This window comes from Hakea prostrata, unplaced genomic scaffold (genome assembly GCF_041222555.1).
Source record: "Hakea prostrata isolate BN-2017 unplaced genomic scaffold, UWA_Hpros_2 contig_10, whole genome shotgun sequence".
NCBI lineage: Eukaryota > Viridiplantae > Streptophyta > Magnoliopsida > Proteales > Proteaceae > Hakea > Hakea prostrata.
The window spans coordinates 183,039-205,201 of NW_028291129.1; the positions used below are offsets into that span (position 1 = coordinate 183,039).

At 39.6% G+C, this 22,163-nt stretch overlaps 3 protein-coding genes across 3 annotated transcripts; 1 reads left to right on the plus strand and 2 right to left on the minus strand.

The window, feature by feature from the left end:
- Positions 1–306: 306 nt before the first annotated feature.
- LOC148999416 (uncharacterized) lies at positions 307–4,440 on the minus strand. The gene is made up of 5 exons (XM_089141167.1): positions 3,838–4,440; positions 3,003–3,458; positions 2,178–2,902; positions 1,898–1,985; positions 307–1,806 (listed from the first exon to the last, which is right to left on the minus strand). The coding sequence occupies exons 1-5, from the start codon at positions 4,438–4,440 to the stop codon at positions 307–309; spliced, it is 3,372 nt and encodes a 1,123-aa protein (XP_088997293.1).
- Positions 4,441–10,715: 6,275 nt separating this feature from the next.
- On the plus strand, positions 10,716–16,733 carry LOC148999417 (BTB/POZ domain-containing protein At3g44820-like). Its single transcript, XM_089141170.1, has 4 exons — positions 10,716–11,647; positions 12,076–12,145; positions 13,165–14,370; positions 14,990–16,733. Exons 1-4 carry the CDS (start codon positions 11,598–11,600, stop codon positions 15,557–15,559), a joined length of 1,896 nt encoding a protein of 631 aa, XP_088997296.1. The 5' UTR covers positions 10,716–11,597; the 3' UTR covers positions 15,560–16,733.
- On the minus strand, positions 16,593–19,239 carry LOC148999418 (protein NRT1/ PTR FAMILY 6.2-like). The gene is made up of 4 exons (XM_089141171.1): positions 19,054–19,239; positions 17,874–18,421; positions 17,261–17,601; positions 16,593–17,170 (listed from the first exon to the last, which is right to left on the minus strand). Exons 1-4 carry the CDS (start codon positions 19,222–19,224, stop codon positions 16,593–16,595), a joined length of 1,638 nt encoding a protein of 545 aa, XP_088997297.1. The 5' UTR covers positions 19,225–19,239.
- Between the last annotated feature and the right edge of the window lie 2,924 nt (positions 19,240–22,163).

Here is a 22,163-nt window from a genome sequence, read left to right on the forward strand (position 1 = left end):
GAAATTAATTGAGAATTGAGATAAATATTTTTCTTTTTCCCTTCGAGCTTACATATAATAACCATAATTTTTCATCGAATAGCAAATTAGAAAACCCTAGAAATTTGGATTTCTCTATTTCTCTAAAATCTAAATGGGTATAAATAGTTAAATACATATTGAATATAAGTTTTGGATTATTTGTTGACATCTTTACTATTTTATTTTCCAGAACTGAGTTTGGAATTTAAGAATTTAATTACTTTAATATGTTTTGTTTTTTTGGTAAAAGGTGCTTTGAATTAGAAACTGGAAAGAAAAGAGAGATTACATCCTCTGATAACGCTTCCCACGAGTGTCCTCTAAAACTAGTTCGGACAAGCCACGCGGGAGGTTACAAGGGTCCAAGACGGTTTCCGAAGAAGCCGTAGCAAAGCTAGCAAGAAAATCAGCACACATGTTAGATTCACGGACATGATGGACGAACACAACCCTGTGAAATCTCTGTTTGATCTCCTGAATATCATCAAAAATATCCTGCAACACCCAAGGAGTGCTTAGTGATTCCGTAACAATGCGAATGGCTATTTGGGAGTCCGATCGAATTTGCAGTTTCGACACACCATGACGATCGGCTTGAGTAAGGCCACACATAATTGCTTTTAATTCCATCTTCAGAACATTAGCTTCCTCTGACCCACTTGTAGCAGCAAATATTACTTGGCCAGTTGAGCTTCTTCCAATCGCTCCATACCCACCTCTATTACCCCTTACAAAGCCGTCACAATTTACTGCTATCCAGTCATCAGGAGGTTTTACCCAATGATATAGAGTGATTTGTTTGTGTTTCATCTTCACTCTGATTCCCCATTTTTCGAAGAAACTCCGGTTATTATAGTTGTCTTCGATAAATTCTTGAGATTTAGTGAATCGTTGACGAGTATCGACAATGATGTGCGCAAGAACAGCCACTGCCGTAGAGTTATCTCCCTTGTGGATACGATTATTTCTAGCATACCAAATGTGATAAATAGTTGCTGTGCATGCAAAGCATTTCACCTTGCTTTTGAGATTGGCTCCTGGCCAGTGAGAGGAGATCCAATTTAATTCATCAGTCCATGTGCTCAATGGAGAACGATGGTATCCACAAAGTGCAAGCACCCCTTGCCAAATAAACTTGGTGAATGAACAATTGAAGTACAAATGGTCCATGGATTCAGCTACTTGATGACAGAAAACACATGTTGGATCAACTTGGATTCCCCATGACAGTATGATGTCTTTAGTGGTTAGGCGTTCATGGCATGCAAGCCAAGAGATGAAGGCATAACGGGGGTGAGTACCATGATTCCAAACTAGCTTTGACCATGAGACTTCATCATTGCGACAACGAAAGGCATTCCAGGCAGACTTAATAGTAAATTCCCCATTCGCCACAGGGGTCCAGATGACCTTGTCTCTTGCAAGACGAGGATGAAACCGAATAGATGAGATTTGATTCCAATAGTTAAAAATAGCAGTGTCAGTGATGTTTTCTCTCCAAATCCCAGGGCTTGAACATAATGATGCCACCTTGTCCGCAAGGTTTCGACCGAGGGCTTCTACAATGAGAGTGTCATTCTGACGAATAGGGCAGTCTTGTATCCAAGGATCATCCCACAAAAATTTTGAGGTCCCATCTTTCAACAAAATTTTAGAGTTGGATAATACCTCTTTTCGAGCTTTAAGTGTATGAGCATTGATTTGGTTGTTGTAGGCCCCAAATCGATTGATTTGCCAACCATTTATGATGAATATAAGAGGTCCAACATCGGGTACGGTTAGTTGCTAAACTCCAAAAATGCTTCATGAGAAACGCATGGTTCCATTCACGCAAATTTTTAAGACCAAGGCCCCCCTCCTTTTTTGGTCTACACACCATCTCCCAAGCAACTTTATAGCTGCCAGATTCAAAGGCACCTTTCCACAAAAATTTAGCTAGGATGCTGTCCAGTTTTTGGATTATGCTAATTGGAATGTAAAAAGCATTAGCCCAGAAAGAAAAGATCCCCATTAAGACAGATCGTATCAGTGCCAATCTGCCCGCATATGATAGTACACGATTTCTCCAAGAATTGATGCGATTGTTCACCTTTTGAATGAGCAGCTCCTAATTCATATTGTTGGGCTTTGTTGCTGTAATTGGCACGCCTAGATACTTGAACGGGAAGGTACCAGTTGGAATATGCAAGGTATTTTCAAAGGTCTCCATAGTGGTGAGAGAGCAATTTCCATAGAGAATAGAAGACTTCTCATGGTTAATGTAGAGACCAGTCTGAAGAGCAAGACCTTGGAAGGCATTATGGAGGTAATCTGCATTTTTGCAAGTGGCAGCACCTAATACAAAAAGATCATCCACAAAAGCTACTGTCGTGATTTGAGGGGCCTTGCAGTGAGGGTGATAATCAAAGTTACCCATGGGAGCAACATAAGTGATATCATCAGTGAACACCTGTAGGATTATATTGAAAAGTAGTGGTGACATGGGACACCCTTGACGAAGACCTCTATTTGCCATGAATTTTGGCGAATAGGCACCATTTACAAAGGCCACATACCCTGGGTTAATGGTGCACTGATATATCCAATTTATAAAAAGAGGTGGGAAATTAAGCTTACCAAGCAACTTGAGGAGGAAATCCCACTGGACCGAATCATAAGCCTTTCTGATATTGAGTTTGGCCGCGAATCTGGGTGTACCCATATTATTCTGATATCCATAGAGAAGTTCTTGAACTAGAAGAATATTATCAGAGATCTGTCTTCCTTCGATAAATGCGTTTTGACTAACGCCCACAAGTTTAGTGACCACCTTCTTTAGTCTGTTAGCTATGATTTTTGCAATAAACCGGTAGAGAAGAGGGGAGACTGCAATAGGTCTATTCTGCAAATGAGTTCTCTACGTTACCCTTGGGAACTAGAGTGAGGCGAGAGAGCTTTACTTGGTCAGGCAGCCAAGGTCTTCGAAAAAATTCCCTAATCACACAAAGATCCTTGCCAATAATGTCCCAACTGCTTTTATAAAATCCTGCGCCGAATCCATCAGGACTTGGGGTACTGTTGTCATCCATGCCAAAAATTACAGACTTGATTTCTGAATCAGTGACATGCTCAATTAACAAGGCTGCTTCATCCGGTGGGAGTGATCGATCAATAGATATATTAAGATTTTCACAAATTATGGGGGGAGTGCCAGAGTAAAAGGACTCAAAATACTTTCCAGCTTCAATACGAATGAGGTTAGGATCGGTTAGAATATTACCGTGCGAGTCAGAGATGGAAGAGATCACATTGCGTCGCCGCCGATCCTGTATTGCTCTATGGAAGAACCCTGTATTATCGTCTCCTTCGGTCAGCCATCGAACTCTAGCATGCCGGGCGGTACTCGACTCCCTAGCAAAGTATAGGGATTTGAGAGCTTCATTCTCAACTTTCTCCTTCTAAATGTTGACAAAAGTAAATTGATTAAAAGCAATATGATTCTGAATTTTCTTTACTTCCTCCTGTCTCTCAATAATTTGTCGATCTAAGTTTGAAAATGTTCGTTTGCTCCAAGATTTAAGACACTTCTTAACTTCCTTGCGCCTTAAAAGAAAAAGCACAAATTGGAGAGCCAGGCTGGTCACGGCTCCAAGCTTCCGCAACCAATGGGAGGAAGTCAGGATGGGAAGCCCAATGGTTGTAAAAGGAGAAGTGCTTTCCATGTGGGTTAGGCATGAATCCAGTGTCAAGAACCATAGGCGAGTGGTCGAATACACCAGGGTTAGAGAATCTAACCGAAGAGTAGGGGAAAATATGTTGCCAAGCAAGGTTTGTTACCACACGGTCCAATTTGGAATCAATTCGTTGTTGCCCTTGATGCTTATTACTCCAAGTCTTTGAATACCCTGTCCACCTAAGATCCTGAAGGTCACGATCAAACATGCATTGCCAAAGGGGCTGTGTCTCCTGGAAAGAAAGGGTAAGACCGCCCTGCTTGTCCCCAACATGCATATATGCATTATAATCGCCAAGAACAACCCATGGTTCGGTGACAGGGTTGACTTGACGCAGGGATGACCATAATGCTTCACGATTCACAGAGGTGTTATCTCCATATATAAAAGATGCAAAGAAGCTTTGATGAGACTGCTTCATGGAGACTTTGGTGTGTATAAGCTGTGGGGTGGAGAGAATTACTTCCATATCAATGATAGACTCATCCCAGAGAACCCATATACGCCCATTAATGAGATCGCTATGATTAAATATTACTTTCCATCTATTCTCAAACATATGCATACATGAATTGTAATTGCATGCACTTACTCTTGTTTCAATGAAACTAAAAATTGCCAAGTTATGAGATTGTGCCCAATCATATGCTGCTCTACGTTTACCTGGATCAGTTATCCCACGAACGTTCCAAGCTCCTAACTTCATTATAAACACTTGTCAGAGGGGTTGAGGCGTTGCACAGGATTGCCCCTATCCGAACTGCGATCACGAATGCGACCATCTCCATGGTCCTCGTCAATATTTTCTCCATTATGGCCGTGATCACCGCCTGCTAACACTTCAAATCTATTACCTGGATTTGAGGTGCGAGAATGTTTAAGAAGAGACTGCCGAGGGTGGGTATTGAAATTATCCAACAGACGCCGAGCATAGTGAGGTGAGGTGGGATTCTCTATTCGTTGCACAATAGAGCTGAGTATTTGATTTTTAACACTTTCTTCTGTGGGCCCAGGTAGGTGGAAGAGTGTTAATTCGGATGAGTTTTGTACACCATCAATTTGACTGGGTGTAGAATTCACACCCATATCAACTTCCACGATAGAATTTGAGTTGTCCACATTTTCAAGTGGTAGATCACTATTAGGAATTATTTGGGTGAGTTTATCGCGGACTCCATGCACATTCCCGTTTGCACACGCAACCTCCAATGGAGTTTGACTGTCATCTCCCAATGGCGGCGCTGGGCGTCGTCCCCTTCGACGTCGATTTGGCTTTTGCCACTGTGGTGCAATTTGCATTGCAGAAACTACCGTTGTTGGGGCTTTATTTTTGTTTGTTTGGGGGGGGGGGGGCCCCCCCCCCCCCTAAGAACAAATTTTTTAAAATTTTTAGGGGGTCGGGCCCCCCAATTAAAAACCCCCGGATTTCTACCCCTTTAACCCGTGGTTTTAAGACCGAGAACCTGGGCCTTGATTCGGCGACAATTGTGGACCATTCAATTCGAGCCCGAAGGTTTGGAAATTGAACAAATGTTGGTAGATGACCCTTATAATGACTCAAAAACTCTCCTAGAGTTTAAGTGAAGAGAGAAGATTAGTCTCGATAGTGTAAAAATGATAATTTTGGAATATCTGTAGATCAGTGATGGAGAATCCGATTGACGTAAATAAGATATCAAATCAAAGATCGTCGAAAGAGCTTTCCAACGAGCCAAAAATCATCAAAATCGGAGTTCGTTTGGGGGTCCAACCATGAGCCAGAAGTTTGAGCCGTTTAGGTGAACCAACCCCCACCCTATTTTTTATTTAGGGGCAAAATTGGAAATTCGGATTTTAAAACCCTATTTATGTTTTATCTCATCCATAAACGCATTTTTGGAGGCTAGAAAGAGGCGGAAACTTTGGAGAAAAGGAGAAACGAAAGAGAGGAGCGATTTCCATTCTTCCGAAGGTGTCTGTGATCCGAATCTTTGCAAAATCATTACGAAAGGTTAGTTTTCTTTAATGCTTCTCTTACTCACAATTTTGTGAGTATTTTCTCTCCTTTCCTTTTGAGGAATCTTGAAAGGGAAGGTTGTTAGGTATCTTGGTTGCTTTCCTTTATTGTATTAATGTCCCTTCCTAGTTTGTGGGAGTGATATCTTTTCTCTTCTATTGAGGGATCTGTGAAAGGGAATAATGATAGGTATCATACAAGCTATCTTTTCTTATATTAAGGTTCCCCTTGAGTTTGGGAGTAATGGTTTATCCGCTTGCAAAAGATTTTAGAATTTGACTCCCCGGGTCACACACGGGTGATTTATGAGAGTCAAATTTGGGGCTTTTTGAGATGGGTCAAATTTAATAAAATTGAAGGTACCCGTAGGATCCTTTTGTTTCCAATTAGATTTTCCCAAAGTTTTGCTTCATTATAAACTTCGAGTTGGTGGCAAATTAGTGACCATTCACTAGTGAGGTTGAGAACTACCCTTTTTAACCTAGTTTTCAGATTTGGGTTTTTGTGGAAAGATTTTAAGATATCATTTGAAACCCAAATTGGCTCTAATTTGTGATAATTATTTCTTTTGCATGAATAGGTTAATATATCTTTAGTCACTAATTTGTGAGAAGGAATTATTGATCATTGGAGGAAGAATAAAGTAAAAGGTGAGGAATATACTTAACTTTATATTACATGTGTAATGATGTCAGTTAATTTTCATTATTGATATCTTGTATTGCTTTAGTATTATCTTGTGGTTATTTTATGTCTTTTGTTAAATATGAATTGCTATGATTTATGTTTATTATTACTTCTGATGTTGCTCCTTGCTTTGAAATCTATTATTGTTGTTATGAAATGGAATGTGATTGTATGAGAGGAGAAATATTATTATTTTTTCTACCTTGTATTTTCTACTAGGGTTGTGGGTTCACCCATTGCCCTAGTGATATTATATGATTGCTTATATTGTGGTTGGGAATGGGGAATGCCCTTTGGGTATTTCTGCCATATGATACCAAAGGAGGCGGTATGGGACGCATTCTTATGGTGCCCTTGGCTCTTTCCCGATTACTAATTTACATATTTAGGGCATGTCTAGAAGTGTTTGGTTAGGTGACCTCATGAGTACTACTACCCTTTCGGCAGGGGTATTGAAGCCGGTTAACCCGTGATGTTAGTGGCTGGGTCCTGTATGTCAAGCAGGCCCACTATCATCATAGAGAGGTAGGGTTGCATATAATAGATAAGGGCTCATGGACACTCAAGACCGGTGAAATGACCCGTGAGAGGACATGGAGATCATCCTGTCCATTATACGTGGATGACCACTGGGTTAATGAATGGGGTCCAACAGATGCCTCCATTGAGGATTCCATTCATAGGTGGGAAGGTATTGAACCAACAGAGCACTAGGCGTGAGGGGAAATATCCGGACCATATGTAGTACGAGACTATATGACTTTGCATTGGGCCTAAGATTATCCTTGACACGCGCTAGATCTTATACCAATGGTGATGTGAGAGAGTGGTGATTTAATCCCCAACCATGGCTTGACAAGACTTTACACAACAACCGCGGAGAACCCAACAAGACGTGCATCGAGCCGTGAGGGAAGAGTGATGAGACCGCCCAAAGAAGACTGGTGTGTGACTTAATGCGTGTCTACCATAGAGACTTCATGATAGAGTTAGGAGCATAATCATTCACATATCATATCATTGTCATTCATTACATTATTGATATTCATGTTATATGTGTGGTGTGGAATCTTGAGAATGAATGTGTGATATGATGTTGAATTGACCTCACTGAGTTCCCGTTGAACTCATTCCTTTTATATGTCTTTTTTTATTAGATTATACTGGGGGTTATGAGGACTTCTTCCAAATGGAGGATTTGTTGCTAGTATATCTTCTTGAAGGAGTGACCGAAGAAGAAGTGGACGCACATGGAGCTTCATGCAAGTGTTAAGACTATTCTTTTGGGTGGGATTCCATTAGAGAACAAGTTTAGTTTATTTTTCCGCTGCGAATAAAACTACTCTCTTTTCTTTTCAAAACTCTGATGTTATATTTTTATTTTGAAGTAATGGATGATTGTAACCATTATTTCGGTTTTGATAACTTAGTATGATAAACTTGATTTATTCTTGTCCATTTAATTATGCTATATCATGTTTTGTATGGATTTGTCATTGAACCTAGATCTTGCGGTGTATCACCCCCACGGGCACGCCCGGGGCCGGGGGGGGGGGGGGGGGGGGGGGTGGGGCACCCACAAAAAAAAAAGCGACTTTTTTTGTGTGGGGCCTCCCTCAACCGTATGGTGGTGGTTGATGGTAAACCACTTGTCGCTTTTATCGAGACGCAAAACCTTGCAAAGGATAATCGTTGTCGCTGCATGGTGCAATTGTCAATGCAAATTGGAGTCCCGAGCGTACTCGCAATACGTCCCAGGGTTTTAGGTCCCCAAAGATGGATATTCAGCCCGATATGCGTATCCAAATAGGGAGTTCAGTTTCTTCTTTTTTCTCCATTGCGGTAGCCACTGACCATGGTCAGATGACAAGAGGACGCGAACCAAAAAGCCATGGTCCTTATGAGATTACTTGTTCGCATGTACTCTTGTCCTTGAATTCGAACACAAAGATGCCATTGTCAAGACCAAAAACCTTTGCTCCACAAACGTGACTCCAGTTATTCGCTACGTATGTTTGCATGCTGGCATATGATGGGTTGAAGCCAAATACAAATCCTACAAGGGCTGCTTGCCATTTGCTTTCCTCCGCCATCACTTCTTCGTCAATACATTCAGCGATAATCTCGCCGTCTTCGACTGTGGGTTCAAAGAAGGGCAAATCTGTTGAATCATTCCTCACATTCCCTCTCTTGAAAAGGTTAGCCCAGGAGCGTCTCGGTACATGTTGTCCAAAACCTTGCGCAAAAGGTTCGGCATGGTTGGGGTGTCGAGGTCCAGGAGGACGACCCCCACCGGCATAATTCCGGCGAACCAGAGACCGGAGCTATAGGTTTTCTCTAGAGACCGGTGCTTTCGTGATTTTCAAATTTTTTTCTCACTTTAATATGTATTTTAATTACTACCTATCTTACATTTGATATTTACGACCAAAGATATGGCCAATTAAAGCTAGGGACAAGGCCAATTAGGGCTTGGGCCAATCAGGGGCCAATTAGGGCTTGGGCCAATCAGGGCCAATCAGGGTTAAGGCCAATCAGGGCTAATTAGGGCCAATCAGGGCCAACCCATCCCGACCTGGCCTAATTAGGGCCAATTAGGGCGAAAATGGGCTCAAATTATACCATATAGGGCTGGGCTTGGGATTGCAAAAGCCCTGCCCAGTTGCAGCCCTACGAGGGATATGCCATCCTCGTACAAGTGTGTGCATCTTATTTGTAACAAGTCATGTTATGGACCTATGGTGTCGCGGGCAGGAGATTCTTCTTCTTCCATCAGGTTCACCTACAATAAATGATTGTGTTTCTAATTATAAAACATTATGATGAGAAGCTGTGTTTTGTGTACCATTATGTCCATCAATTGATTGATGTGATTGATAAATGTATTTCAACCATCTGATGTGATGTTGTGACACATGTCACCCATCTACAAGGAAATGGATGGTCCACACATGGTGATGAGTAAAGATTAGGGCCGAATGAACCCGATGGCTTGTAAAGAAGGAAGAGGGTTCGGCTAGAGTTAGTTGGACCAGTATCAGGCATGAAGTGAGGACGAGGAATCTGATCCCATATTTCAAGAAGTTCGGGATAGATATCAGGAGACTCCATGGGGGATTCAGGGAACCCTTATGGCGGCATATGCAGAAGACCTAGATGGAAAGAAATCCACCCAAGAAAGGAAAGAGAAATCTGCAGGGCTTTTGAAGGAAGTTCAACTACTCTATACCTAAATTGAACGACCAATGTGAAGCTTACGTACTAGATTTGACGACCATTAGGCAGGCAAAGGTACCTGAATCAAACTATTCCAAGTTTAGTGTTTAATCTCTACGCATTTGCAAAGTCCTCTGAATTTTACCTTTACTAACTTGATCGTCGGAGATAACTTTCCAACCACTGTAGTCGGCCCGTGTCCACTCTTGTTTTGTAGACTCTTGACAGTTGAGTAGATTCAAGACGCGTCGCAGTCATTCCCAAAAAGCAAATATACATACATAGTCTTTTTGACGAACTATATTCAGAAAAAAAATTATTTTATTTTATTTTACTGGAGAACGAGGTGGGGTACCATCAGTTCAATTCACTGAAAAACAGTAATTGGAGATGCGCCGAATGGTTCTTGCTGAAATATACTAAAAATTCCTTGCCAAGGTATAAGTGTATAACTGTATAAGGTATACACCCAACATCGGCTAACCTTGAAATATAATTGAAGCATCCAAAGAAAGATACAAGTGTAAAAACATAGTCGGGTCTCCATACTTGCCGTGTCATCATTCGTAACCATACAAGGTCTCTGGTACTTGCCATGTCAGAGCAGGGTCAAGCATCTTCATCTCTAATTAATGAAGCTGGAGCGTTGCGTTGCGGTCAGCCGTGTTATACACGCTAGCTGAAGGAGTGGGCAATGACCACTTTGAATAAGATTGAAAGGAGCTTGTGGGTTACCCCTTATGGCTACATTTTCTCCCCCACCTTGGTGTGAGGCCCTCAGTTGAGGATACGCTGTACAACAGTTCTTAATTTGTGGAGTGTTGTTTTTTCTTTATATTTCTAGTTGGATCAATTACATAGCAGATCACTTAGCATTATCGGTTGCGTATCCGTTTATTTGGTCTTTATTCATTTCTTGATTACAGAATTTATGTATCTGTTTGATAGTAGCATGGACATGGTCGACCCCCAGTGGTCCAATTCCGCCTTAGAGACTTAGAGTTCAAAAGCTATAGCTTCGCTGTCTAAGGCCGACTGCTGCAAAGCAAAAGCACATCAACTAGGGGCTAGAGACAAGAGGATGAAAACCCGTTTTTTTTTTTTGTGGGTGAAAAAACAAAAGCCGTTCTCTTCTGTTGTGGTCTAATCTGTTTCAGCTCAACACAGCCATGATTCGTGAAGGTATTTGTCTTTTCTTCTGTACCAAATTGGAGGTTTTTTTATTTTATTTTATTTTATTTTTGGTGGGAAACCAACAGACGGAGTCAAGCACAAGTCACGTCTCGCCATTCTCCCTCTCATGATGATGAAGCCTGAGCCCTGAGGTCCCTCTTGTAGGTGGTAGTGGAGCTCCACTACCACTGCTCTCTTCTCCAAATTAAAAAGAAGGGAAGTTAGAGAAGACTTAGAAGAAACACAAAGCATGATTTGGGTCTCAATGATTAGAAGCGTGTAAGGCTAAGTCAGCCGACCAGACCGGCGACCCATCCCGTATTGGGGGGCCTCTCGCAAGGCATGACATAGCATTCATGGTGGTAAAGCTCCGTATTTGGGCGTTGTGTGGCTATGGCTGAATCCCTCCACTTCAATTTAAAGTTTCATACACGTTTTGCCACCGAGGCTTGCCCACAAAATTTGTATTTCTTTGGTGGGGGAAACCGGGAAAGAAAGCAAAAAGTGTTACTAATTAATTGATGAAACATGTCTGTTTAGTGGTGTTGATGGTGTTTTGTGTTGGTTCCTGCTGCTGTTGTTCTTGGATGCTGTTAGGGTTGGCAAAGGCATGGCGGTTGCCTTTCCACAGACACCTATAACGAATTTCTGTATAGAGCTAATATACCCTCTTTTTTGTTTTCTCTTTCTTATTCCTCTGCAACCCATCTTTTTGATGGTTCATGGAACTAGCTCTCTTCCTCCTCCTTCCTTAACAAGGGCTCTGAAGCGTCTCTAGCTCTGGGTATGTCATGGCTCCTGCTGGGAAGATTTCTTCATTCCGTCGTGAGGGAAACAATTGGTATGTAGCTTCTTTCTTTCTGTTTCGGTTTTAGGAACCAAGTGGTGAGGAGTAAGTGTTCAACTTCTGCTGTTTCTTGGTAGTTGAAATCATCACCTTGGAGCCATATCAAAACTCCATTTTTCTCTTCAATCAAACACAGAATGTTGCTTTCCATTGCAGACTTGAATCCATATCCCCACTCTTGTTTTCCCATGGCATTCGAAACGAGTCTATTATGTCATTCTGGGATTTTCTTTTTCGTCAGATGTCACCTATCACATCAGGATTCTGTTTCATCTTTTAAATGAACATGCCAATTTCTATGCGTAGAATCAACTTTAATGCTTTAATTTACAAATTCTCCTTTACCTAAAAGAGAATTTCGTCAAGCAATATAGCATGTTGAGAGAATCAGAGAGATTATAATGACTTCTTTTACTGTACAGGTTCTGCAATGGTGGTCTGCGTAGTGATATCACTATTGAAGTAGAGGGAGTATTCTTCCATCTTCACAAGGTATATTTTTGTCTTGTTCGTGATATGCTGTTGTATTTCTTGAAATTCAAGATACACGGACCTTTCCATTATGATGATTACTGTAACTGAAAAAGGGGTAAAAACAGTAGTGGGTATTATTGTGTAGATCGGACTTGAGAGAAATTTTCATATGTGGATTGTTGAAAGCACCAAAAATGTATTGCAAATTGATGGGTACACATGAAAACTGGCCCATTTCTCCATTCTTCTGTTGCAGAATTACACTTTAACTTTTAGGTACTTGACAATATTTATATTTTTAGCTCTCAATCATAGAATCCAAAACTTCTGTGTGATATTTCACCAATTGCCGCTAACACAATGTTCGAAGTTCTTATTGGATGCACATGCCACTTGGACTAAGTTGGTCTAAGTTTTCTGGTTTCCAAAGATATTAAATAATGGGGATACAATTGGGCAATTTCTTGGTTGAGCCAGTTGGACAGTGGATCTTTCCTGTACGTTTGCATCATAGGACCTGGTATTTTGTTGGTTGGTCATCCTTGCAGTCTGTAAAATGCGTCTGTCAGATTCATCTTGACAACTAGAATAAAAATTAGATTACCTGTTTATGAGCATGAAAAAGTTATTTAATAAGCAAGTCTTCACCTTCTCTCCCGTACTGGCAGCTAGGGATGAAATGTATGTGCTCTTCCTTCTTGTTTTCCTTTAGGTAATGAATGAGATAGATTGAAAGGTAGAATTTTCTATTTATCCAGTGGACTTAGCTTTTCTTCCTGCATGCTTACATTTCAGTTATTATAGGTAGCCTGTAGACATTGTTAGTAAGTCTGGGCTTTTGCATATATGTATCTGATAAGTTACTTGGAAGGTATTTTTTGCAGGATTGTTTAAATGTTTGGATCTATTGTCTGATTTTGTTTCTTTCTCCCTTTTTGAACTGTCATATTGGGCAACTTAATTGGATCTTCAATACAAAAGAAAGATGCTTTCTCTTATCCTAATAATCTCATATCTAACAAAACTTCCACACTCAGTTTCCTCTTGTGTCAAGATGTGGAAAGATAGCAAATATGTTAGAAGAATCCCAGAATAACAGGGGTGGTACTATGAATGTTGCATTGAGTGAGTTTCCCGGTGGACCCGACATGTTCCTGGTTGCGGCTAAATTCTGCTATGGGATGCGAGTGGAATTGACATCAAAGAACATAGTAATGGTATATTGTATGGCGGATTATCTTGAAATGACAGAGGAATATGGGGAAGAGAACTTGTTGGCCAAGTCTGAGGGTTTCTTCCATAAGAATACACTCCGCAACTGGAAAGATTGTATTTTAGCTCTTCAGAGTTCTGATCCTGTCATTCCAAGAGTGGAGAAGCTCCAAATTCTGAGCAAATGTCTGAGCTCTCTCTCTATGATGGCCTGTACAGATCCGAGTCTTTTTGGATGGCCCATGATGATGTATGGAAGCTTACAGAGCCCTGGTGGAAGCATCCTATGGAATGGAATAAACACTGGGGCAAAAATCCGAAGCTCAGAGTCTGACTGGTGGTTCGAAGATGTTTCTTATCTCAGTGTGCCTTTGTTTGAGAGACTTATTCAAACAATGATTGCAAGAGGTATGAGACCTGAAATTTTAGCACGTGCAATAATGTACTATGCAAGAAAGTATCTTCCAGGTCTTGGCCGGTGGCAGAGCAAACAAAGTGGCAAAACAAGAACTGTCACAAGTTTCAGCTTGACACCTGTGGCCATTGATCAGAAAGTTCTATTGGAAAGCATTGAAAAGCTGCTTCCTGAAAAGAAAGGAAAGTCATTTTGCCGCTTCTTGTTGGGACTTCTACGTGTGGCTATGATTCTGGATGTTAGTGAACCATGCAAATACTCTTTGGAGAGGAGAATAGGGATGCAGCTGGATCTGGCTGCTCTAGATGGTCTTCTCATTCCTTGTTATTCAGGTTCTGATGCTCTCTACAATACTGAGAGTGTAGAGCGGATTATACATCATTTTCTGTCAGAACCAACTATAACATCATTTTCTCCATCTTCATTTGACCAAGAAGCATCTCCTTCATCTGGATCATTAAAGAAAGTTGCAAAGTTGATTGATAGCTATATTGCAGAGGTAGCAGCTGATGTAAATTTGAAGCCTGAAAAGCTACGATCTCTCTTGGAGGCCCTTCCAGATTCTTCGAGGTTCTTGCATGACGGGCTGTATCGAGCATTGGATATCTATTTCAAGGTTTGAGCAATCACTCTCCTAATGTAGAGTAAAATTTTCTGTTATTTTTATTCATGAGTACATTAGTTAGTAAAATTTAGCAAGGTATTCACTTCTCTCTGTTCTTAGTCTTACTAATTCCACCTTTTTGAATGCCAAATAACTAGCTCCAACTTTGCTTTTTCATTAAGACAATCCTTCAGTGGAGAACTCACCCATGCTACTGAACACCTAACTGTAAAGAATACTTTTGGAATTTGTGGCTTTGTGTGATGACCAGTGAGTGGGATTTTTGGTTGCATGTGGTAACCATTAAGCCATCTCATGTTGCAGAAGGCAATTTAGAGCTTAATTATGCATCAAATGGTACATTAGTAAAAGAAAATTCAAGTAGCTGTGTTGTTCCTGTAATCTAGTATCTCCTACGACTTTGAGAATTTCAATTTGCAAATTTAGAGAGAATTAATATTCCCTGGTGTCTGCTATGACTATCTAGGAAGGTGAGGATGGATTCTTTCATCTGTTTACGTCTGTTTAGGTTTTTTGCGGTTTAGATTTATTTGCAATACAAGTTTGTAGTCTAGTCGGTTGAATCAGGACCTTGCAATTCAGCATTTAAGTGTGTTATGGCCATTGGCAGGAGCATCCATGGCTTTCAGAGAATGAGAAGGAGCAACTCTGCAATGTAATTGACTACCAGCGGCTCTCAATTGACGCCTGTGCCCATGCATCACAAAATCAGCGGCTGCCACTCCGAGTTATTCTTCAAGTCTTGTTCTTTGAGCAGCTGCAGTTGAGAACAGCTCTTGCAGGCTGTCTTCATGTCTTAGACAATGAAGGTGCCCCTGCAGGTGTTGCTAATGTGACTAGTGATATAGCAGGCCAAATACTGCACAGAGAAGGATGGGTCACAGTAGTTCGTGAGAATCAGGTATTGAGGGTAGACATAGAGAGGATGACAACCAGGGTTGCAGAACTTGAACATGAATTTGTTAGAATAAAGCAAGAGATGCAAAGAGTAGCTAAATCTCATAGCTCTCTCATTTCTCCTCGTCTATTGGCAAGGAAATTTGGGTGTAAGCTTCTACCACGATCTCAGGATGCACCAACAGATACCCTTGAAAGTGTTGTTCAGAGCCCAAGAGTATCAGTTGACCAGGCACACTCTTCTCGCCCTTCTAGACATCGAAGAAGCTTCTCTTTGTTCTGAGTGCACTAGAAAGAACAAGTGCACTGTGTGAAAAATGGCGAAAATGAACATTTCCAGGTGGAAAGACATCATTAGTAATGATTCCTGCCTTTATCAGGTATTGGCATCTCGCATGCTGGCAGTAGAGTTAAACCCTGATATGAGTTACCGTGGAAGCTTCTCGAGGCCGAAATTGAGAGGTGATTCTACGTCGTTGCATTTTTTGACAAATTCATTAAAGATACGGAAATCTCTGATCTCATATTTTGACCTGATTTCCATTGCCTGTGCATATAGTGCATTTATATGTCACAGGCAAGAAATGCAGCTAATTACTTATCTTGATTTGCCCATTTAAATTGTCTTCTGATAGAATCTGGGTGGTAAACTTGATACATGCAAGGTTGCTACTTGCTGGAATGAATGCCAGTCTCTTGTACAATGAGTGCTACCTGCTGGGCTCCCCATCTCTTGCCTACAAAATTCCAGATCAACGAGTACTTCCCTCAAGAAAAACACAATTTAGAGGTCATCATTGCTACAGATGCATGTTTTGCTGAATTTAATTGTACAGTTCTGTAAAGAAGTAAAGTTCGGGTACTGGGGGAGGCTTGAAGCTCCCCTTAATCAAAACCAATTCTGAGATTGTTTCAAATCTTTTCCTCACTTTCCTTTTTCTTGGCATGGAAAGTGCAGGCTTAATGTTACTACAGCTGATTTATTGCATTTGTCCAGTTAATTCATTTAAGATGGGTCTTATTGTTTTTCCTTTACTTGAACAGCACAAGAACTTGTTTGGTAAAATGGCTAACTGAGTCAATAGGTAAAAGGATGAGGAGCATGTAATTAAATGGTTCCCAGCATCAAGATTAAACTAAAAACACATAATTAAGTAGGCTAATTTTTAAAGCATCCCAATGTTTCTAGAGTCCTTTTGAACACAAACTATGCACATCAACTTGCTTTCTTTGTACCCTAAGTACCAGCTGGAAAGAACTATCCACAAAAATGGAAATTCAAAGGGGAAGGCACAGACTGCATCAATAGAGCATCATTAACATTCTTGATCATCTGCTACTGTAATACTACCCTCCATCTGCAAGGCATGTTCAGCTTCCTCGTCCGAACTTGTAACGATGTTATCTATCCGTGAAGCATTTTTCATTGTCTTCACATACCATGTAGCACAAAGAAGATAGAATATCAAGTTTACAAAGCTTAATGCTGCCAGAAGAGCATAGAAAAAGTATAGTTTCCCATAGTTTATGTTACTGGTTAGCCATCCAGTGCCAACTTGGGTTCCAGTCACCTTGTTGACTACAGAGACCAACAAGCTGCTAATGAAAAAACCAAATCCTACAGTAGAGAGGAAAAGGCCTGTGCTCATTGATTTCATCCCTTTTGGAGCTCTTGTAATGAACAAGTCAAGCTGACCACTGTAGATGAACGATTCTCCCATGCCAACAAGGAAGAACTGTGGGATTAATATGTAGAATTTCAAAGGCAATGTTGTGACATTGGCACCCACAGCCCTAGCAACTGATAATCGTCTTGTCTCTACGACGGACGCAACTGTCATGGCCATGATTGAAAAGACAATGCCAATGGGTATTCTTTGAAGGCTGGTAAAGCCTACATATTAAAAAGAACAAAACAATATGAATTTTGGGGTCAGAAATTTCTGCTATAACCAATCAATGGTGTATATCATATGACACCTACCATGTTTCCCTTTCCACCTCCTCATCAAGGGAATGATCACCCGGTCATAGAAAGCAGAAGTAATCAATATGCCAGCAATATAGAACATATTGATAGAGCCTGCAGGGATTAGAAAATTTCCGATTGATCTCTCTAATGTTGAAGCTTGCACCACTGAAAAGGTGAGAACCTGTGAATGTATGCACCAGCAATACATTGTGGAGGCCCAAATTGGCAGTAGCCTAACCATCATTTTCACCTCCTCTACCTTAGTGACTGTACATAGTCTCCAACGATTTGGGATCATGGAACCATTAGTTCCATAGTCGTTTTCGTCCAAGACCGCAGCCTTGTCCAACCAACTGCGTGCAATAAAATAGAATCAACGAACTTTGTTTACCATCTATCAAAGGGAAAACATGCTCTGCTCTGCATAGAAGTGCATTTTTGTACCAAATAAGTGATCAAGAATGGTCGAGAAAGCAACGCCTGATTTGAAAATGGAAATTTGAAGGTCTAAAATACCCTTGCTGTCTCCACCATTCTCGCCCACTTATTTGGTACAAAAATACATTGTTCACTGTTCGTAGATGTCTTTACATCTATATAGCTATATGGTACTTAGATTACTTACCAGAGTTGGTTTGTGTGACCAACTATTGAAGCAATCTTTGTTGAGTCATGATATAAGGCATCAATGTTGCTAGGGCATTTTAGTTTCCTCTTCCGTATTGAGGCCACCAAAACATTGAGAACTTGAACAATAGGGCTTCCTGCACATTTTTTGTACCTATATCTTCTTGTTCTTAACATGTATGCAAGTGTTCCAAAAATGAATGCAAAACAGAAAAGCCCATATCCCCAGCTAAAACTGACATTGTCTTGTACATAGATTCCCACAGTGATACCAAGTAAAGAACCAAGGCTGATTACAAAATAAAATCTACTGAAAAAATAGTCCATCTTGGATTTTTCCTTCTTATCATTCTCATCAAATTGATCAGTTCCAAATCCGGATACAGTGGCTTTTAGCCCTCCTTGTCCTAATGCAATCACATACATAGCAGCAAGCAGAGCTCCAACTTGGAACCCATTAGCCTGTACGCATGTATCACTGTTAATGTTGCAAGGGGGTGGGCGTAGTCCTGGCAGTGCACAAGATAATGATAAAAGGGCAGCACCCTGCACCATTGATCAATCATATATATTCCATCAATAAGCTTGTTATGTCAGCAAAACCATACAAGAAATACATGAGTTCGGATCATCTTCCTGTTAGGGGAGCAGCATGTTCTCTCCCGGTGTTTTTTCACCATAAAATCGGGTAAGGCTCACATCTGAATAATAATTAAAAAGGGTCTATAGTTGAATCATTAGAGTTGGTCTGGGAATTGCTCCCATAAGTGATAAGCTTAGAGAAAGTCGTTTGAGGTGGCACGGCCACGTTCAACGGAGACCTATAAATGATCCTGTACGGAGAAGTGATATAATCCATATTGAAGGAACTAGAAGAACTAGGGGTAGACCTAAGATAACCTTAGGAGAAGTGGTGAGAAAGGATATGTATAGCTTAGGCCTTGTATCTAGCATGGCCTCGAACAGAACTGATTGGAGGGCAAGAATCCATGTAGCCGACCCCATTTAGTTGGGACAAGGCTTATTATTGTTGTTGTTGTTGTTGTTTTTGTTAGAGTTGAATCATTAGTGGGTACCACATGAGCCTCCATCTGATTTTGTGGCATGCTTGCTCAACAGGGAGATGATCTGAACTCGAAATACATATATATATCTTCTCTACTCTATCTAGTACTTACGAGTGTCATGATCAATGAGGAAATGACGATTGTCCAATATCGGCCTAAGAAACTATCAGCCACAAAACCGCCAAACAAACTTAAGAGAAAACCTGTGCGAGAAGTGTTCGATACGATGTTGGCAGCAGTTGAACTAGGAAGATGCAACGTCCCAACCCCATAGGTGACCATGTTGCATTGCACTCCTAACGCGGTCAACCTCTCGCATGCCTCGAGAACTACACAAATGTTTTTTTTATTAATAAGTGAAATACACTTCTAAAAGAAAAAATATCTATAAATCTACTTGATGATAAATGCCTCTGAAGATATTTGATCAATAGATTCTAAAATTTGATAAATGACACCATGAACTCTTTATGTGCTTAAATAGTGAAATTTCCTGCATCTTTTGCTCTATAGTATGCATAGCATAGAAGAAAGGTAGACACCTAAGATGAGAGTAGCGGACAACCATCCTCCCGTTCTTGTCTTGTCGGCGGGTTGTCCCTTGTAATCTACCACATAAGTTGGACTCATTTTTCTTTTCCTGAAAAGAAAATTATCTTCATAAAAATCAAATAAAATAAACAAATAAGATCAATGCCCAAATATAAGAAGGCAAATAGAATCACGAAACAAAATTTTGACAAGAAATGGAAGTGAAAGAGAGAAATATCTTCCTTATTGAAACTCACACAACCAAGAGACACAAAAATAGTAAGAGAAGTTAAAAGCTAGAAAGATCACTAGCTCAATTGTAATGTTTCACCTTACCAAAAACACACACAGTATTCTTTTGCCAAATTTTTCTCTTCTTCCTCTAGTTAAGAATCACTGAAATTACTTCATTTCCCACTTAGTTGGTTTGTTCCATAGAACCTTGGCCACTGTATTTATATCCATTATAATTGTAAGAAGAAAAAATATATACTTATCATTGTGGTACATATGTGCCAAAATCCACAATTATCTTTGGGTGCCTGATTTATGTGTCATATTGCGTGTTTCATAGTTTACTAGAGGACAAAGATTGTGGTACATATGTGCCAAAATCCACAATTATTTTTGGGTGCTTGATTTATGTGTCATATTGCGTGTTTCATAGTTTACTAGAAGACAATGATTGTGGTACATATGTGCCAAAATTCACAATTATCTTTGGGTGCCTGATTTATGAGTCATATTGCATGTTTCATAGTTTACTAGAAGACTTTATTCTTTATGTTATCTTAAGATAATAATATCTAGATTCACAGAAAGTTATATATAAATGAAAAAGTTCTTTCATTGTTCCTGATATATAATTAAAATTTAAAATAAAATAATTAAAATATGAACAAGAATCTTTTTTCTTTAATTAATTACAACTTAAAATAATATTCAACTTTGATTAGATAAAGGAAAGGGACTTAGAAAACTTGAAATGCATTGAAAAAAATTGTGTCTATCCCTTAAAACTTATCATACATTAGGTTGGCTAATCTATTATTATACTAGGTTGGCTCAATCTATTATTCATACATTAGAATATGCCCCATTAGGCACATAATATACAACCATTTTTCTAAAGTCGTCATTCTCGATGGCTTTTACTTTAGGCAATTCACACTCTAGTAATAGGTGGACTCATATTTGGTCCATTTCTGATAAGGAAATGGACCATCTATTTTCTTGTAGATGTGTGACATGTGTTCCAACATCACATCAAATGGTTAAAATCTATTTATAAATCACATCAATCAACTCTTTGATGTGACTTATAAAAGGATTTCAACCATTTGATGTAATGTTGGGACACATGTCACACATCTACAAGGTAATGGATGGTCCATTTCTGACAAGGAAATGGACCTAATAAATTTACAGTAATAGGTAACCCTCTCCAAACGGTCATACTTTGTTCCCCCCCCCCCCCTTTTCTCCAGGAGTTTCTTTGTAGTTTTCACTCTACTCTAGATAGTCCTTTTTGGGATTCGAAGTCTTGACGTGATGCCAGCTTTGATACCAAACTTTAGTTCACTTTACTTCATATAGTCCTTTTTGGGATTTAAAGTCTTGATGTGGTGTCAGCTTTGATACAAAATGTTAGGTACTTGACCATGCGCCAAAAACTACGAAGTTGATGGAATGGTTTTCGTCAAGCCCTTTTTAACCTATCTCATACTAGGTTGGGTCAATCTAGCCCCTATATACCAATGTGGACCCCATTAGGTACATAATGATTGTTTTTGAAAAGTTTTCTTTTGGCTAATATAATTTAGAGTATAATATTTATTTGTAATTACAAATTTTTTTCTTTAAAAAAAAAAAAAAAAAAAAAAAAAAAAACTTAATGAGCAGATTCAAGGAATACGAATCTAATCAAAGTTAGGGCCCATTGAGCATGGTCCAAAATTTCTAGAAATGAGCATTAATATTATTCAAATCCTAGAGGATCCTGACCAAAATTTATCTCGAACGATTTTGGGGATTGAATACGGAGCTGAATCTTGGACCTAATTGCAACAATAATTTGAATTAATTTGGGTATCATTTTTCAATCTAATTTATGTATAAAGACTTTCCTTGTTTGATATGGCTCATTTGGTTAGGTGAAAAAAAAAAAAAAAGACAGAACAACTAATTTAGGAATATTACCATCCATCTTTATTTTGATGATTGATCAGATTTTTATATGTATCCTTATTTTAAGAGTGTGGTCAGACATATTTTCTTTCAAGATTTTTTCTTTTTTTGACGGCTAATTTAGGAATGTGATCGACTATATTTTATCGAGATAAATACTATTGTCCCCTTTACTATATTTTACCGAGATAAATACTAGGGATAATTACTGTTGCCCCCTTGTACTTTGATCTTATTACTACTTTAACCCCTGTACTTTTTAAAATTACTATTCCAACCTTTAACTTTGTCAACAATTACTAATGCCCCCTACCGTTAAGCTCCATCAGTTTACTAATGCTTTGGCATCTATATATTTTTTCAAAATCCCAAAAATAACCCTGCAATTATCTTTTTACTTATTTGCTCTTTTATCAAGTTATAATACTACCCTTAATAGGAAAAAATTAACTTTAATTTCACTTTTCTTTTAAAAAGAAATCACCATATAAAAGAAAGATGTG

Bases quoted from the DNA above. Each gene is read 5' to 3' on its own strand.
- LOC148999417 (XM_089141170.1), top strand. From the start codon at position 11,598: ATGGCTCCTGCTGGGAAGATTTCTTCATTCCGTCGTGAGGGAAACAAT. The intron at 12,146-13,164 runs GTATATTTTTGT...TTCCACACTCAG, and splicing joins TATTCTTCCATCTTCACAAG to TTTCCTCTTGTGTCAAGATG. The intron at 14,371-14,989 runs GTTTGAGCAATC...GGCCATTGGCAG, and splicing joins CATTGGATATCTATTTCAAG to GAGCATCCATGGCTTTCAGA.
- LOC148999418 (XM_089141171.1), bottom strand. From the start codon at position 19,224: ATGGTCACCTATGGGGTTGGGACGTTGCATCTTCCTAGTTCAACTGCT. The intron at 17,602-17,873 runs GTAAGTAATCTA...TATTGCACGCAG, and splicing joins GGTCACACAAACCAACTCTG to TTGGTTGGACAAGGCTGCGG. The intron at 17,171-17,260 runs GTAGGTGTCATA...TTTAATATGTAG, and splicing joins GAGGTGGAAAGGGAAACATG to GCTTTACCAGCCTTCAAAGA.
- LOC148999416 (XM_089141167.1), bottom strand. From the start codon at position 4,440: ATGAAGTTAGGAGCTTGGAACGTTCGTGGGATAACTGATCCAGGTAAA. The intron at 2,903-3,002 runs GTGATTAGGGAA...ACTCATTTGCAG, and splicing joins TTATTGGCAAGGATCTTTGT to AATAGACCTATTGCAGTCTC. The intron at 1,807-1,897 runs GTGTGTAGACCA...TTTGGAGTTTAG, and splicing joins ATAAAGTTGCTTGGGAGATG to CAACTAACCGTACCCGATGT.